Consider the following 18,110-nt stretch of genomic DNA (forward strand, 5'->3'; position numbering starts at 1 on the left):
AATTCTTATTATTTTTATTATATACTCTAAAATAAATTTTTCTAATAAACAACATATATATTTAAATTAACATGATACACTTGTTAACAGAAATATTATACAGATTTATGTATATTTAATAAAACTATAATTTATAAAAGAAAGAAAAGTTATTCCAACTCTATTAATTTTCGCCATTGTCGGTAGTAGTAAACGTGGTTATTAAAATAAAAAAGGGGCAGTAATAATTTGCAAAAGCATTCGATGCATTTTTTACAGTTATATCCAGTTATTGAATAACTGTCAAAAAATATATATTTATATATAATAGAAAAACCCCCACTAAATTCATGGGAAAATATTCTTATCCAAAATATCTGTCCAGCAGAAAGGGCAATGTAATAAATGGCAGTGTTAATTAACAAAATGTTAAGCACATCACGTGATTATGTTACTCTCTTCGTTATCATTCATGTTTCTTTTTGCCCAAACACCAATGATGAACATTTCTATTTCACACTCGTCGTTTCCTCTTAAAATACGGAAGTATCCGTCTTCTCCCCATCGTCGTCCCCATGAATTGGCGCATAGCTATTTGGAATGTAAGTGAAAATTAATTTTTCGTCATTAACAATGTATAAGAAGAAGGAAATTGAACGTGTAAAACTTACCCAATATTTGATTGGACTACCTCCGCTTCTGTCTATACCCCATCTGTTAAAATTAAAATATTAATCAAGTAGTAAAATTAATATCGATAATACAGTCTGTATTTTTTTTTTTTTTTTTTTTTTTTTTTTTTTTTTGTGGTTTTAGGCCCTTTCCCGCTCAAAAGAGAGCATAAAAAGGCCCTCTAAACAGTTCGTAGTATGGGCATCCTCAGAAAATTTTCCAGGGGGAAGCAAAGCTCGGCGACAAATAATTACATCAACCAATTTTTATTTTATTATTTAATCTTTGGGGTTTTTCTTCACAGTAAACTATAGAATACAGTATTGCATCAGAACGTCTCGTGGTCGAGGGTGTAAAGTTACATATCTCAATCAATTTTACGGTTATAATTTGCAGGATTTTTTTATTCGATCCCAGGGAGAAGTGCCCAGTTTGCTTTTCTGCGGATCCCCACAGTACGTAGTTACCTGTAAATAGAAACTTACCCTATTATACGAATAGAATGCCACCCATGTTGTCTATAAGCTTCCGGCAAGTGTTCAGACAATTTGGCATGTCTGTATACCCCGTTACTGTATAAAAAGAAGTCGTCTCGTACCTTAAAAGTAGCTGCAAAAATAATAATTATCATTTTATTAAATTTAAAATTAAAAAAGAGTATTTTAATTTAATTATTTTCTTTGACGCGTTTTGAAATTTTTAACGAAAGTAGATTTTAAATTCTATAATCAGTTTTTGAAATATAGTTAAATATATACAGTACAACCATTCTAAAACGGACACTCTAGAAGGAACAATTTGCTGTATAAAATGCCGGAAATCTATTAGTTAATTAATAAAAATGAAAGTGAAACTTGCCAAAATGGTAATTTCGGGCAAGCGCCCTTGTGTTGTTTTAAACAGGTTTTACTTCATACTTAATATGTTTAAACACAATTTTAAAATGTAAATAAATACAAATTACAATGATACAATTTACTACTATTACCATTACTGTCAGCTTATATCCTGAAATTACATAAAATAAGTTTTGTTTCTGAAATGTATGTAGCTTTTGTTTTAGGTATTTGTATATTTAATCTAATGGCAGAGACATATCCAGGGAAGATGTTTACGGTGCTGCAGCATCCCTTTGATACCAAAGCAATCAATTTATTACTTTAAAATAAATATAATAACCCATACCGCGTGTCTTCTGTTGGATAAGATTAGGTAACTAAAATAATTCTAAGGTCATTGAGTAACATCCTCCGAAAAACGGCAGAGGGCACGTGCTTGTCCCTAAATCTGGCTTGAGCAGTACCCATATTATCAAAATTCTTGAGAATTGATTATCAAAATTCCTGAGAAAGGAAAAGTATAACACATTTCCACTCTGCTATTATCAGTTTGTCGTTAAATATTAAAACAAACATTGTTTTGCTGGAATAAACACATTTGTTCAACAGAAAGATTACATCTCAACCTAACAAGGTTTTATGAATTTAAGAAATTTCGAAATATGATTTACAATGTTAAACTATTAATATCTTTCGGGAGCACCAATGGTCGAATGGATAAAACCACCGATTACTTGGCGAGGCGCGATCCACGACCAACTACAACGAGCTAGCCACGTGGAGTTTTCCGGGTTTACGTTATTAACATCTAAATGGGGACCAGTTTCCCCCGGGAAGCATTCCCCTCGGCAGATCGCCCACGTGTGCATTGCCGTGTACGAACGAAAGAAAGAATATCTTTTGACTACAGTCTGCAATTGAAAATTACTACTTATGAAATTGTAACCAATTAAAACGAGCATATTTATAATGTATCTGTGTACATGAAGAAAATTGCAGAGAATATAACAGTTAAATATTTATTTTAAGTACAGTGATGCCTCTAATTTCGAATTTAATCAGTTCCAGGTCTATCTGATGTATAAAACGGAACAAAGAAAGAGAACGAAGTTATTAATAATCAGTAACATTTAATTTCCTGTTACAAACATTAATTTTACTTTTAATCCTTTGTGCGTAGGGATTTCATTGTTTGAAACAAATATTTGTAATGATTTGTGTTTAATGATTCAGAAAATCCAAAAGGTTATTGAGAATAAGGATTTGTTTGTTTCCTTTCTTAGCAATTATTTTGGTTTCATATAAAAAAAAAAAACCGGTTGTAAAATATGTTATTATCCAATGGTACGTTGCATGACCAGGATAATGGCAAATCTCTATACTACAAGGAAAAATTCCTTACTTTTCACTCGTAAGATGACACGTAAACAAACATTTTCATTAAAGTAAGAAAAAAAAAGAAATGAAATATAAAAAGGTTTGTTTCATATTAATTCAATACTTTTTCAAATCCATTTTTGTAGTAATATAGGCACAATAATTCAAAAAATAATATGAGAAAGTAATATATATCTTCAATTGAGTGTCGCTATCATCATCAGAAATAATCATATACATCAAATTATAGTGGTTACTATCGTTATAAACCTGAAAAGCATTCGAATATAATCAGAAGAAAAATGAGTACTTCGATTAAAATGGAAATTTTATGAATAATACAAAGCAAAATTGAAGGAAATATACAAAGTACTGTACATATAATAAAAGTCAGTGTTCGCTATTATCGTTGTCATTAAGGGTCATCGCCACAAAAGTTATCTGATCAAACTCGGTGCACTCCAGTCTCTTATTTCACTCCACTCAACTTATCACTCTCTCTCTCCATGGTTCATAAATTACTACTTCATCTGTCGGACATTAACTTAAGAAATCTTAAGTTTGAAAAATTTTAAAGGAGTTCTTAAAACTCTTCTGAAATCAACAAATAATCAATAAACTAACCGAGGTTAAATGATGATTTAAGATTTTAAACAGCGTAAACTATTGTTACTCTTACATTGTCTATAAAAAAAAGACAAGTAAACTCTGTTATACTTTAGTATAGTCTCAACGTGCTGGTGCCTCACGTTAGCAAATCAATTAATCAATCCATCATTCTGCTTATCAGAAATATAGATCCACACTCAATAAAGTTTTATGTGTTTAGTAAGCATGTTTATTTATTATATTTAACACAGAAGAAGCTACTTTAGATGAAAAAAAGTGAGATTTCTTTATAAAAAATTTTTTTATCGAATCATCGTATAATTGATTCAAATTAAATTTAAATCATCAGATTTTATTTATTTATTACTAATTTTTTTTCAACTAGTAATTTTTTATCTATCTTTTTCTGCTTGATGTGCATGACATAATATACATGCATACTAATTGCTGAAAGTGTTAATAACGTATCAAATAACTTATAAGTGTATCATATAAGTTATAGTTACAGTATATCAATTGCTAGATACTTGCTGGTGTATCATGTACAGAGCATAAATATGTATCTATATATAGGGCTGAATTAAAGATATGTGAATCTTAAATATACACGAGTTTTACGAGAAGACTTTTCACCCAACCGAATAATAATATATAAAATATTAATTTTTTTATAGGATGAAGTGAGGCCTTTTGCACTCTGACAAGTGAGACGCTAAACTCCAGCTTGTTTAGCTTAGGCTTACTCGTTAGTGTAAATCCGTCCCTGACAATATGAACTATCAATGTATTCATCTATTAACTTCGCATTTCAATGAATAAAATAATTTAATGAAAAGAAATAACTCGAGAACATTTCGAAATGAATCACATAGATTAAAATAAATAAATAAATAAACAAACAAACATATCCAAATAATATCCGAAAACATTTTTGTATTTATTATTTTATAGAATTTTAGGAAAAGAAATACTCATTGAATCCATTCTCCCACATTATTAATCATATAAAATTGTTTTTCTTCGGATTAACCAATTAATTCTGCATCTGAAAAAATTTCTAGTTTTTCAGCTTCAATTTGACATGTACTCATGTGTATTTCACGTGTATATCGCTCATGATGTTCACATTGTATAGAAGATGATGGACATTTTTTCTTTGTATTTATGACATCCTAAATGTCTATTGCACTGTCAAAAACGAATTATTATATTAACCTTGGACGCAGGACTTTCACATCTTTAAAAACCTTGAGTAGGGTCTAACTATAAGAACAGTCTTATTTTCTATGAGGATCCAAAATTATCTTCATATTTCCAAATGTAGCTGACAATCTGGATTGGTACAGATAAGGATTGCTACAGGAGGATAAGGGGATTTTAACTGCAAAGCGGGTTAATCGTCTTTGACTATTTCAACAACAGTAACATTTTCTAGAAATAATATTTCAAGTCTGATGAATGTCATGTACACGAATCCTCATCAAAATGAAAGAATATTGTGCTGAAAACCTATTCTAAAAATATTTTACGTAGATAGCATTCGTATTAATTTTTGATATATCAGGAATTCGAATTGTATACAATCTATGCGAATTATGACATAAAATTGTGACATTTCTGAGTGACTTTATAAAGCAAATCTAAAGATAAAAGTTGACTTAATCTATGCAAAACAAAACAAAAACGGTTGCCTAGATAACGGAAAGGAAAATCGTTAGACTTTCATCAGGAGGGTGGTTAGTTGAGCTACTGATTTCCACCCGAATACACTACGCCTTTTCTCTCCCTTGAAAAGACCTCTTTAATAGTCTTAAGGGTGGAACCAAATTTAGCGAAAAATTTCCTTTTAAATGTCTATATTTATAATGATTGTTTGGTTAATGATTATCTATCCATTGCGATAAGCCCAACATTTACTTTTATATGCGAAGAATATTTAAATATAAAAATGTAATATTTTAGTGTTTATTACAGATCTCTTTAGTGCATAAGAATGGGTTTGCCTTTCAACAATTATTAACAAATGTGAAAATATTATATAAAATTTGTTCCATCTGATGAAAACTTGTTATTGCACATTGTCTTGCATAATTCAAACAGGTTGGCCGACTTCATCACAATCAGATTTGTCCATCATGAGCAAAATTAATGCCGTTCATAAAGGAAATTTTGTTAATTTCAAAATATGCTGAGACTTGTATCATTGATTTGAGACAATAAAAATAGAATGAGAACTGTCTAAAAGTTAATCTGTGTATCCTTCATCAAGAGATGTTAATCAAAACAAGGTAAACTTAGACTTATTACGTCAATGAATATATTTTAAATTAATTTGTTTTGTGATGTTTGAAAATATTCGTAGAATACAATTATCTGGTAAACAAACGTTCTGAATAATACGAAATACTGTGGTTATAATGTCTTTAAAACAAAGATATATTTGCGTTAACTGCACCGAATCAGTTAAACCAACCTGACTTGATCGTCCAAGGAAGATAAAACGAAGGTCAAAATGCTCACATGGAAGAAGGAAAAGAAAATAAACATTCGTGTCCTTAATAGAAAAGAAAATTCATCAAATTTTCGAAAAAATAATATACAAAAATGCTTTAAGAACAAATAAATTTTTCTAAAATATAAATTAAATTATTTTATTAATTATATCACAATATATTAAAGAATTCTAATTCTTAAAGTTTTAATTCATGTTTGGTTTATATATTCCTCTTCTTAAAAGGAATTTATTTGATTAAATATGCAAGAAGAAATTTTGATAAGTAAAGGTGGGTTCTATGATAATCAGAATAATTATATCTCAGTGTTTATTATACAATATAAAGAATGCCAGAAATTGTTTAGTAAAAGTTGATTTTCTTTATTTTTTCTGTCCTATATTAATTTATTGTATTTACTCGTATATACGTGTCCAGACAAACGTCGATTATTTTGTCGCAACTTCCGTCTGAATTCTCGTGTTTTATTTTATTTTATTTATTTTCTTTTGTGTTTTGTTCAAATGAGGTGCGTTCGCATGTCGTCACAATCACAAGGTCTAGAGATAACAAAAGTTTTCTCTCATTTCTTATTTCTGTTCATTTTCATTTCTTAAATCATGATATACTCATTGCCATAAAAATTAGTGCACCAAGAAGTTGTCAGAATCGAACGAAATTGTACAAGTGTAAATGTAACGGTAATGTAAGTGATTTTAAAATGAAAGTAAAAGGGTCATTTATTGCAGGAAAAACTACAAATTAAAGGAAGTTCTAGTATCGTGTTGGGCGTGAATATACGATATGATACGGGCGAGCATGGAGACATTAAGGTGCTGTATGGTATCCTGCGGCATCTCAGTCCACAGCTGTTGCAAGCGGTCCTCTAGTTCGGCCAAATTTCTAGGCTGTCGAACTTAGCATCCCAGCTGATCCCACGATATATCGGCCTTCAGCGAAAACACATCGATACCAGTCAGCGGGCAACATTGTTCAGCAGCTATGTACGGCAACAGGTGTCACGGTTTACTGTTGCCAGACGCATTCATAAAGGTGGTCTATTTGCCTGCCATCCTGAATCCCATTGACAGTTGTCCATCGGCGGCACCGTTTAGATTAATGTAAGGAACACAAAGACTGGACATCTCATTAATGGAGTCACGTTCTCTTTACAGATGAGAGTCGTTTCACTATCACAAGCGATTCTCAACGCCAGTTGGTATGGAGAGAGGTAGGGACACGGTTTTATCCCACTAACATCACCGAAAGAGACCGTTACGGTGATCCTGAGGTGTCGTTTGGGGAGGCATTATGATGCACTGGTGTACTGAGCTCCAAATTTTTCACGGAGGTACTGTTACGGGAGATCGCTATTGTCAGCAAGTGATCCTCCCCCACGTGCATCTGTTTCGAAGTGCCATTGGTGCAGACTTCGTTTTATGGACGATAACGCCAGGCCACATTGGAACTCGTGCTGTCAAGGAGCTTCTAGAAAGTGAATACTATAATGGATTGGCCAGGGTACTCCCCTGATTTAAATCGCATAGAACATATGTGGGATGCTTTGAGGAGATGCTTTTCGGCACGATTATATCCGACGGAGAACACCCAATAACTGAAACAGATACTCATTGAGGTATGGGCACTCTTACCTCAACAACTGTTCGATAATCTGGTATTGAGTATAGAGAGACGGTGCCAATCAACCACTGTGATTAAGGGAGGTCATATCCTTTACTAAGGGACATCTGTTTGTTGTTCTCTCTCTTGGGCAGACAATCATTTGTACCAACGCTACTCTTTCAATAAAACCTTTTTTTTGTTTGATTCTATACTCTATGCGTTCTATTCACTTTTGCACTAGTATGCTTTCTTTATCTTTTAAGTACAAAATACTGTCTCTGTATTCTGAAATTCATGTCTCCCAGGTGATTTCTTGCAGAGTTACGGCAAAAAAGGAATCGTTGCTTAAGTTTTGCATACCAGTGTATTTATCGCTTGTGTTATTAAATATGCAACTGATATAAAGAAGAGCAGCTTGCGATTTTTTTTTTTTTTTTTTTTTTTTTTTTTAGCGAGCCACTAAAAGTCGTTCGTGTGAAAATATCCTTACATCTGAAATGTTCTAAATAATAAATTTAATTTTTAATAGCATCGGAACCAGTATTTCTCATTCTGACTGGTTTTTGGGTAAAAAACACTTGTGCATATAAAAAAAATTAATGTAACATTTAAAACTTCTGCAACACTTAAATCACAGTTAAAGTTGTCGAAAGAATAAGTATGTAAACAACCAAAAAAGTTTTTAACTCCAAAATACAGGTAAAGTCGATAAATTTACAAAAAGTTGCCAAGCAATATTTTTATAAAGGATATTTTACAAGAAAACGTTTCAGAAATGCTATTTAGTAGACAAAACAAAATCATTAGTGCGTATCCTTCGTCAGTGACCCGTAAGAAAAGTTGAGATAAAGTAACAATTGAACATTTCCAGCAAAAACTGTAAGAAAACATTGTTATATTATTTTATAAAACTGAAACTATAAATTTGATTTGTAATTATTTTTGTTTGTTATGTGCATAAAAGTAATTATTTTTGTTTATTATGTGCATAAAAGTAATAATTTTTTTCTAAACTATATTTCAAAACACTAATCTAAATTTTTCTTTTCTCTGTAAACCTTACAAGTTCGAGAATTTCAATACAACTCTTCTAACATCCAAAAGTTTTCAATGACGATGACTTTATTCGTTTAATTTATTGTTTACATAGTAAAATACTGATTTTTATTTAGAATTAGCACTGAAGAGGGAACGAAAATACAGGCTACATCATTCCTAAATGCATTTGTAACAGTAAATTAAACGAATAAAGTCATCGCCATTGAAAACGTTTGGATGTGTGAAGTGCTGTATTGAAATTCTCAAACTTACTCGTAAGGTTTACAGAGAAAAGAAAGATAGAATTTCAGCACTCCTTACTCATATGCAAATTTAAATTATGAATTAAATCACATCATCTGCTGCTTGAAAATACATTTGTTTCTATTATCATTAAATAAATTTTTACAATAAATGTGTTCAGTAGAACATTTTGATATTCTAATTTAAAATTTATACTTGAGTAAAACATTGTATAATGTATATTCTATATATTAATTGAAAGAGGTTTGTCCGATATTGTTTGAGTAAACGGCTGAAGCTAAAAATGTGGTCCAGGTATCAAATTAAAGCCCTTGAGAGATTTGAGAAAAATTCAGACGTGGCGAAGCGAAGTTGTAAATGTACAGTATCGTACTGTTTATAAATTCATCAGGAATTTTCAAGTTAAACGATTGAATACTAACTTTTTATCTTTTTAACTATTAGAATGTAGACTATTTTGTATTATATAACAGGCTTAAAAACAAATATTGACGTGATAATGCGTAACACTACGATTTCATTCGGCTTGCCTCCTACTCCTTTTAATTATACAGTTTTAAAATAATTTTAAACGAATGTAGCAAAAGTACTTATAATAATTTATTGATTTTGGCGCAATAGCAATCATTATCAATCTTTACGTCAATGAAAATAGTTATTTTTGCTGTTACCATCGACATAATAATAAAATAGTAGTAAAATTAATGTGACTCAAGTCACTTTAACAATTTAAACTATTGAACTTTCACAACGTAAATTTCTTAACCATTATTCAATTTACACAACCTTTATATGTTAACTACAACATAAAGACGACACATTTTATTTTATGAGAAAATAAGCTAAAATAGTTTTATATTTCGTTTAACTGTTAAAAGTTTTACTTCCCAGGCTGTTATATAACAGAGAAAAAGTATGGCGATCAGTCAAAAAATGAATCCCCCAAAGATTTTTACATTTTTGAACTTAGGACACCTTGAAATGTCGAGAAACGCAAAAAAAAAAAAAAAAAAAAAAAAAAAAAAAATTCGGAGATAATTTCTGTATGTATGGATATTTTTGTTAACCTGTTTGAAGCTTAATAACTCCTGTGCTTTTTGTCAAAAACTTCTGAAATTTTGCAGAGAGGTTTGTTTATTAGAAGAATTGATGCTATTAAATTTTGCTGGTTAAAAGTTAAGGAGATGGGGAGATAATTAGGGTCGTGTATATCTCCAGTAGGGTCGGACCTAATGACAATTTTGCTCGTTATTAGCATTTACAATTTTTTATAAAACTCATCCCTAACTCATCCTCAAATTTAAGCTTTTTGCCATTTTATAATACCTGTACTTAAAAATATAGAACGTTTTTTTAAATAAAATATGATAACAGATGGCGCCACAAAATTTTAAATGTTGCCGGGAAAGTTGAGCAACGCGTTGCCGGTTTATTTTAACATACTCACAAAAGCACATTTATTTATATGCATATACAAATAATATAAAAACACGCTATATATATATATATATATATATGAATTTATGTTGCAAAATAAATAAATAAATAAATAATAATATATAAAATGAATAAATTTATTCAGTTATTCATTTTTAAGTAGCAAAATAATCGATAATTTCCAGAATGAGAGAAACAACTGAAACAAAAAGTATAACATCTAGTATCAAACAAAGTATAAAATCTATCAGGTGTTCTAAAGTTCATTCTATACAATCTAAACAAGTTACTTTTTTTATTGGGCTGCAATTAAATTTGAAAAAATTGTAGACCTATAAATCCCCACCGTCGCCGTCTGCGTCTTTCCTTAATCTCGAGAACGGAGTTAGATAGATGAGAGACGAGACCAGATATGGAAACATTGGGGGCAGGAGGCCCTGATTAACTAACTATATGTGAACTTCCGATGCAAACCGAAAGTCGTGTTATTTCAATTCAAAAATTCTCCCCTAAAATGAGTTAGATAGATGACTGGCATGACTCTATCGCTAACGGAAAATTATGATGTACAGATTAAAGACACTACTAATTTGAAGGTAGAGAGCATATATTTTAAATTGAATAAATTTAAAAATATGATTAAAAATTTCAGCCCGGCATTGTGATAATGTCACAATAAAATAATTGCTCGTTATATATATTTTATCAATATTATTTATAGATGTTATATCAGATAACAGTTTTAAGATTTTTCAGCTACTAACTAAAAAAATTAAACTTAATCCTGAGATGTTGCAAGCTCTGTTACAGTTACTCTAGATTCCACAGCCTATTAGTCTTGTCTTATTCTGAATGCTATCTTCTATTTTTTTGTAATAATCACATCGAATTCCTTCATTTATATTTTAGCTTAAAAATTATACAAATATACTTTGATATTTATATCAATATGTATATATTTGCTGTATTCACAGCATATTCACAAAATGAATAAGTGTTCGCTTTAACATTTATCCAAGCGGAAAAGAGATTTTTCTGGCATTGCACGAGTATATGGTGCATTAGTTCCACTGCTATGTTTAGAATAAAATAAATTAATTCACTCCAAAAAAGGAACATGTGTAAATTACTGGTAGTTCCAAAGCAGTACGTAAATTTTCTAAACAGAGTAACAAGATGCAAATTAAAAATGCTGACACACGAAGTAGTTGTCTTTATAAAAAAAGTCAACATCATGTGCTCGGTGCTAATTGGTAAAGCACTGAGACAATGCCTTATACTCACGAACATTATTGTGAAATTAAATTTTATGGGAAAACGAGACGAAATGCATAAGAAGCACCACTTGGATTATAATAATATATATATATTAGAAAACTCTTTTGAATATTTAGATAATTGAATTTTAAAGATATCAAATAATCATCTAAATATTTAAAACATACAAATTGTTTTAACTTAAGAAAAGTATTGTTATGTAGCATTTATCTTAGTGATTCTCTTTATTTTAATTAATTTATAAAAACTGTTATTATTTAAGATTTAAAATCTTATTTCATTAAATAAAATTTTTATTTTACATAATAAAACTTTCCATGCGTTATATTTTTATATTATTAAAAGTTTACTGTCAATTTTATTTACAACATATGATAAACTGAACATTTAAATTTAATATTTTTCTACTCTGCTAAACGTATTTTGGTGAATAATAGAAAAAATTAAACATAATAAATAATAAAATACCGTATTTATCTTGTTTTTGAGCAATTTATATGTATTATATTGCTCAGAAACACCAGAGACGTAGAGAGAAAGGAGCATGTCTTACGCACTCAATGAGAGAGGACGTTATAATTCACATTAAATAACGAACAATTATTTTATTGTGACATCGTCACAATACCGGGCTGCAATTTTTAATCATATTTTTAATTTACTTAATTTAAAATATATGCTCCCCACCTCAAATTAATAGTGACTTGCCCCTGTACATCCTACTTTTCCGTTAGCAATAGAGTCATGCGGGTCATCTATCTAACTTATTTTAGGGAAAAATTCTTAAATTGAAATAACATGACTTCCGGTTTGCGTCATAAGTTCTTATATAGTTCTTCCTGCCCTCAGCTTTTCATGTCTCGTCTCGACTTTATCTAACTCCGTTCACGAGATTAAGGAAGATACACAGACGAACGACAGTGGAAATTCATAGGTCTACATTTTTTTAAAATTGCAACCCAATAAAAAATCAACAAAAGAACTAAAATTTAAATAAGCTAATATTAAGATTGTAAATTAAAAAATATATATCACTATTTTATTCATCAGTGCATGTTAAACCTTACACAATTATATAGTCTACAAGGCCCTATATATATATATATACTGTAACTACCCTGACCTCCGCAAATTCACGATTTTCCTTTAGTATCTACAATATTATAATTAAGGAAATAAAAACTATGTCATTTATAATATATCTTGAAAATTTCGATAATTAAATATTTGTATAATAAGGATTTAAAGTAATGTTCATATCTCCAAACATAAATAATAACTTTCAGAATACGGTGTAATAAAACGTATATACGAGAAAGTACCTTGTACTGGACCGTTGTTATAAATTTCTTGCATTATTTCCTCTTCCTGAAATACATAAAATAATTTAAATAATCGTATTGTGAATAGCTGTAGGCTATATCAGAAACTTAACTTACCCTCGGTCCAACTCTGTATGGGGGAGTAGATTGTCGAACGCTTTCTTCTCTCCCATTTGGACATCCTATATGACCATGTCTCCCTCTCGCTTTACGGACTGAACATAAACCTTCGTCTTTAGTAAAACCACTTTTATAAGGATAGCATTCTTCGCTTACCACACTACAAAATATTGAATTTCATTAGTTAGATATTTGGTGAAATTTTAAGGAATATTTTTAAACGGTTCTAAAATCTTACCCTCGTTTCTTTAAATACCACCAAGCTCTGTCTAAATGCCCACCATGGCACCCTTTCTGAGCTCTATTTTGGCAAGAAATTAACTGTTGCGGAGATAACGAAATTTTCTCTCTTCCCATAGATTGAATAGCAAGTCGGTCTGATGCAAGAGCTAGCAATGCATATAAAAAAGTGCATGAGTATAAATATAAATCATTAATTATATTAATTGCACATGTATGAAGAGAATATTTTAATTAATACTTAAAAAATTAAAAAACTAACGATACCCGTAGTAGAAAAGGCCCAAGAAGATCCACATTCTCCTTGGTCTCTAATATCGTGAATGAGTCCAGGCCAATGTTGTCGAGCATCAAAATGTTCCGGAAGTCTATCTTTCATTTTAATATTGATCTCGTGCATGGCCATCGTCTGAATAAATGAATATTGTAAGTAACTATTTTAGTATAGTTCGGGAGCAAGTCAAAAAATACTTACAGGACGAGTTGGTTTAAAGGTTCCTAATCTGTAGCGGATTCCTTCTTCCAACGTTTTCCCCCAAAAGAAGGAATAATTTGATGCTCTCCATCTAGAAAAATAAACAATTATTGATTTCCCATACAAAAGTTATAAATTACACAATATTGGAACCATATTTACCCATAATTTCCACTATTTACTTCTTTAATAAGTTCTGGTCTTACCAAGCAAACGTTTTGTTCGCAAACGAATTCATAAACTGTCGGAGTTTTTTGCTTGCAAGTGCTATAATAGAACAAAAACTAAGATTACAAATATTTACACAATAATTAATTAGAAATTTAATATTTTAATAATTTATATTTATAAATTAAATTAAAATTTTATGTGAAATACAATATTTAAATTTAAATTGAAAGCAAAATAATAATATATTACTAAAAATAACAAACCCATTACATGTAAACTTTCATCATATAATATTGCATTACAAAGTTTCAGAGTTATATAAAGAAGTAATAATACAAAGTAAAATATTTTAATTTCCAATATTGAGTAAGAACTTGAACATAAAATTTGGTTTTAAATAATATAAATAACATATAATATATTTTTAAATTTCATAAACTCTTTGCTTGAGAATAAGATGTAATTTCTATACGAATTCTATGTCAAGCATAGATATTTTGGGGTTACTTTGGTTAAAGGGACAGAAAGGGATGATTTTCCTTAAATTTTATACAAATGAAAACACAAGTAGTGATAATTTTCGCTTTTTCTGTCTGATTTTTTTTCTTTACCCGAATTTGGGAGGAAAATTGCCCCTTACTTCCTTAATTCGTATGCCTGTCATGTTAAGTTTAACATGATAAATATCAAACTATTGTTTATTATATTAAACACTTGTAATTTAACACGCTTAATTTAAATAAAATTAAATTAAACTTTTGTATATTACAGAAATAGTTCTATCATAAAATATAATTAAACGAAAAGCATTGTTAACATATTAATTATAAAATCTTCACGATCATTTTCCTGTATTAACAACTGAATACTCCTTATTGTCTGAATTAAAAACATAAATCTTATATTTTATTAAGTGTATTCTTAATTAATTCTCCTATGATTTAATAAATTCAATTTAATCTGTTTTATTTTACTTGAAAAGATATTTTGTAAAGTAGGTGTAATGATTTACACCCTACTTTACGAAACACTTAACAGGAAATAAGATTTATACGGAAGCAGACTTTACGGAACCGATCGGTCATTTTCAGGTTCGTAAACTTGTGTTACGCGGTACTTTTGAGTACTTCTTTGGCGTTTTTAGATTAAACACATGACAGGAAACATTTCTATTCGGTAAAAAAAAGTAGTTTATCTAGGAATTTTTTAAGTGTGAAAAATATTTTTATAATTCAGTGAATACAATCTCATTTCCGAATCAGTAAATGTCAGTATTTCAACTTCAGATTAGTATTAGAATTACTCTAAACTCTAAACATACCTTACATTTGTTAGTGCTATAGTGTGAGCATGAATCATGCCTTAGTTTAAACTTTATATAATCAACGAGTGCCAATTTATTGAGGCATCCTTTAAGTTAATCGTTATTTTTGCAAACGTATAAAATTTATTCAGAACAACATTACGAATGCAATTCATGCATTATTGATTTTGACCTTTGATTTTTTAAATTTAAAATAAACAATAAAAACAAGCTGAAGTAATAAGGTTATATCAAATTAAAACGAAATGCTGATTCCAATCACAAGTTCAGATATATTAAAAATACATAGTGATAGATTAGGCCTATATAAATTATAAACTTAATCAAAACTTGAAAAAATATATTAATTTTGAATGCAGGAAAACACAGACTTCTCGGATCCATTGGGTCCGTGGAGTTTTTTACTCCTGTCTAGGTTACCCCTGTCTAAAATCTATCTACGGATCCCTATAAAACCTCTGCTTATACTCCTAAACCCCCATAAAACTTAGATTTTAAAAAGTTGATGAATTTCGATCAGAGAAAATTACATCTTTATTTTCGCTAACGGCTAGCTATTGTTATTTAATGATTTAATAAAGAAGCACAAAGGCCTGTATTATTAATACAGTAGAGCGTCGAAAAGTGGAACCAATTGGGGACTGGGGTCCTTCCAGTTAATGATTTGTTCCAGTTTCCGACTTTGTACGAAAAAATACATTAACCTGTCCGATGTTCAAATTTTTCTCCGTTGCGTATCGCTTCCTGTTGAATTTTTCTCCGTTGCGTGTCGCTTCGTGTTGAATTTTCGTCGATTTTAAGCCTAACGAAAATTTTTATAATAATCATCGAGGCTATCGTATCGTTAAAAATTATTTCTGCATTTTGTAAAAACAAAATAAATATATTAAAGAATATAAAAAACATGAAAATTATACTTTAGAAGTAAATTTAGTATCAAAAACATTCGATTCAGCACGACACAGTCCGACTGAAAATCGTTCCACTTTCCGGCCATTCCACTTACCGACGTTTCACTTATCGACGCTCTACTGTAATACAGTATATCAAACATTAATATTTGAAAACTGTATTTCAATAAAATTGGTTTCTTTCTATTTAATGTTACGCATTAAAATCATTTCTCGGGATAATGATTTTAATGCGTTATCCCGAGAACTGGTTCACCAGACTGCTAAAAGGATTCACAGTTAATAACTCCCGATCTACTGAATTCTCGGATATAGTTTCCTAATGGAAGATTAAAATACAAAGGAATAAATTTCTGAAAATTAAATCTCTCTACGCATTATATATATATTCTACACAAATTATTGTATTAAAGTAGTAGTAAAGTATGTAAGATATGTAATCTAATTATATTATATAATAATCATATCGAATTTCTGTAGTCTCATAAGAATAAATAGTCTTATTTTAAACTCGAAATTGCATTGTCAATATATTTTAACAGATTAATTGAAGTTATGACATCGTGGAAAAATCAGCAAAAAATTAAGTAAGAGAATAACTTAATTTTTCGAATATTTTAATTTAATAACGTATTAATTTTTTAAAGCAATAGTTTATAAATTTGATGATTGATATATTATATAAACAAAATGTTTATTAACTGATTACCTTTAACCGACGTATTCTTTGATATAATTTTGGCAAATTTATATTTATTTAGTTAAAATTATGCATTTTTGTATAAAATATATGTATATATAAGATATGTATTTTACATACAACATTTATAAAGGAACATATACGACACGTATTTATGTTTACCGCATTAAAATTTTTAAATCGTATAACTCTGGTATAGTAGTCATCAAACTTTAGATATCTGTTTTACTTTTATTTTTATAGAACAACACACTAAAACCCTTTTTATATCCCAGTACGAATAGCTTTAGATAAAAACTAAAGCTTGCTAGTATTGGTATTGGTAAATATTGGTACGTAGCAAATCTTGTCACGTACGAATATTTATTCCGTCGAACTCTGCGAACCCCTTTTTCTTACAAGATCTCTGCATTCCGTGCGCTAACTATTGATAGAAGGGCATACACGCACCACACTAGATGGGAGGATACTGTGGCAGAACTAAAGCGCATTAAAAACATAGCAATAAAACACGGGTATGGTCGAAGCATGATACATAATTGATACATAAAGCATAATTTGTCGCGCAGGTACGCCAATCTACTAACGGCACGCCACACACATAGCACACAGGTAGACACCCATAATCATAGTAGCAACCAATCACGCACAGTGGTGCAACCAACACCTAAGTTCCATTTATAAAGAAATTACTAACCGTAAAGGCAAGAAGATCGCATATAAGAGATCTAACACGATATATGGGCTGTTACGCAATGACAAAGACAGGACATAGGAAAGTCGAGCACCGGATGTCTATATGGTTCCTCTCAGAGACCACAGATTCCAGCGAGATTTAATATACATCGGATCCACGAAGCGCTCACTAAGCAAAAGAATACAGGAACACGGGTATGATATCGCCAACCAAAGGCATACCACCGTCCTAGCTGCGTATGCCACAGACCCCAAAATACAAGCCGACCTCCATAGGGCCAAATTGGTAAAAATGTCAGATCAGGCTTCAACACTTTCGCAACCTTGAAGCGTTGGAAATATAGAAAGCCGGCCTGGCCGGCAACTGTATTAATGCTAAAGATGCCGCCAATATTTCGTATGCATGGAGGTGGTGCTATGAGAAAAAGCGTAAACAACACTAGCATGTTGCTAACGTTTCTACACCAGCAAATACATCGTATTATTTATTTGTGGGGTGATATAACAATAGGTTTTTAGTCACGTGTTGATTTATCCTTCCCA

The 18,110-nt window shown here is 30.3% G+C and overlaps 1 protein-coding gene across 1 annotated transcript in view; it reads right to left on the reverse strand.

Moving 5' to 3' along the window:
• LOC136970434 (uncharacterized peptidase C1-like protein F26E4.3) overlaps positions 1 to 18,110 on the reverse strand; it is a 36,006-nt gene continuing 17,896 nt past the window's right edge. The window contains exons 3-11 of the mRNA XM_067264870.1: positions 13,928 to 14,032; positions 13,766 to 13,856; positions 13,558 to 13,699; positions 13,289 to 13,439; positions 13,048 to 13,210; positions 12,931 to 12,976; positions 1,137 to 1,260; positions 651 to 693; positions 1 to 570 (exon numbers count right to left, since the gene is read on the reverse strand). Of these exons, the coding sequence (XP_067120971.1) occupies positions 418 to 570; positions 651 to 693; positions 1,137 to 1,260; positions 12,931 to 12,976; positions 13,048 to 13,210; positions 13,289 to 13,439; positions 13,558 to 13,699; positions 13,766 to 13,856; positions 13,928 to 14,032 (1,018 nt within the window). The 3' untranslated portion in view covers positions 1 to 417. The remainder of the gene's footprint in view (positions 571 to 650; positions 694 to 1,136; positions 1,261 to 12,930; positions 12,977 to 13,047; positions 13,211 to 13,288; positions 13,440 to 13,557; positions 13,700 to 13,765; positions 13,857 to 13,927; positions 14,033 to 18,110) is intronic.

Source organism: Centruroides vittatus, unplaced genomic scaffold (assembly GCF_030686945.1).
Source record: "Centruroides vittatus isolate TY-2023 unplaced genomic scaffold, ASM3068694v2 contig_1048, whole genome shotgun sequence".
Lineage (NCBI taxonomy): Eukaryota > Metazoa > Arthropoda > Arachnida > Scorpiones > Buthidae > Centruroides > Centruroides vittatus.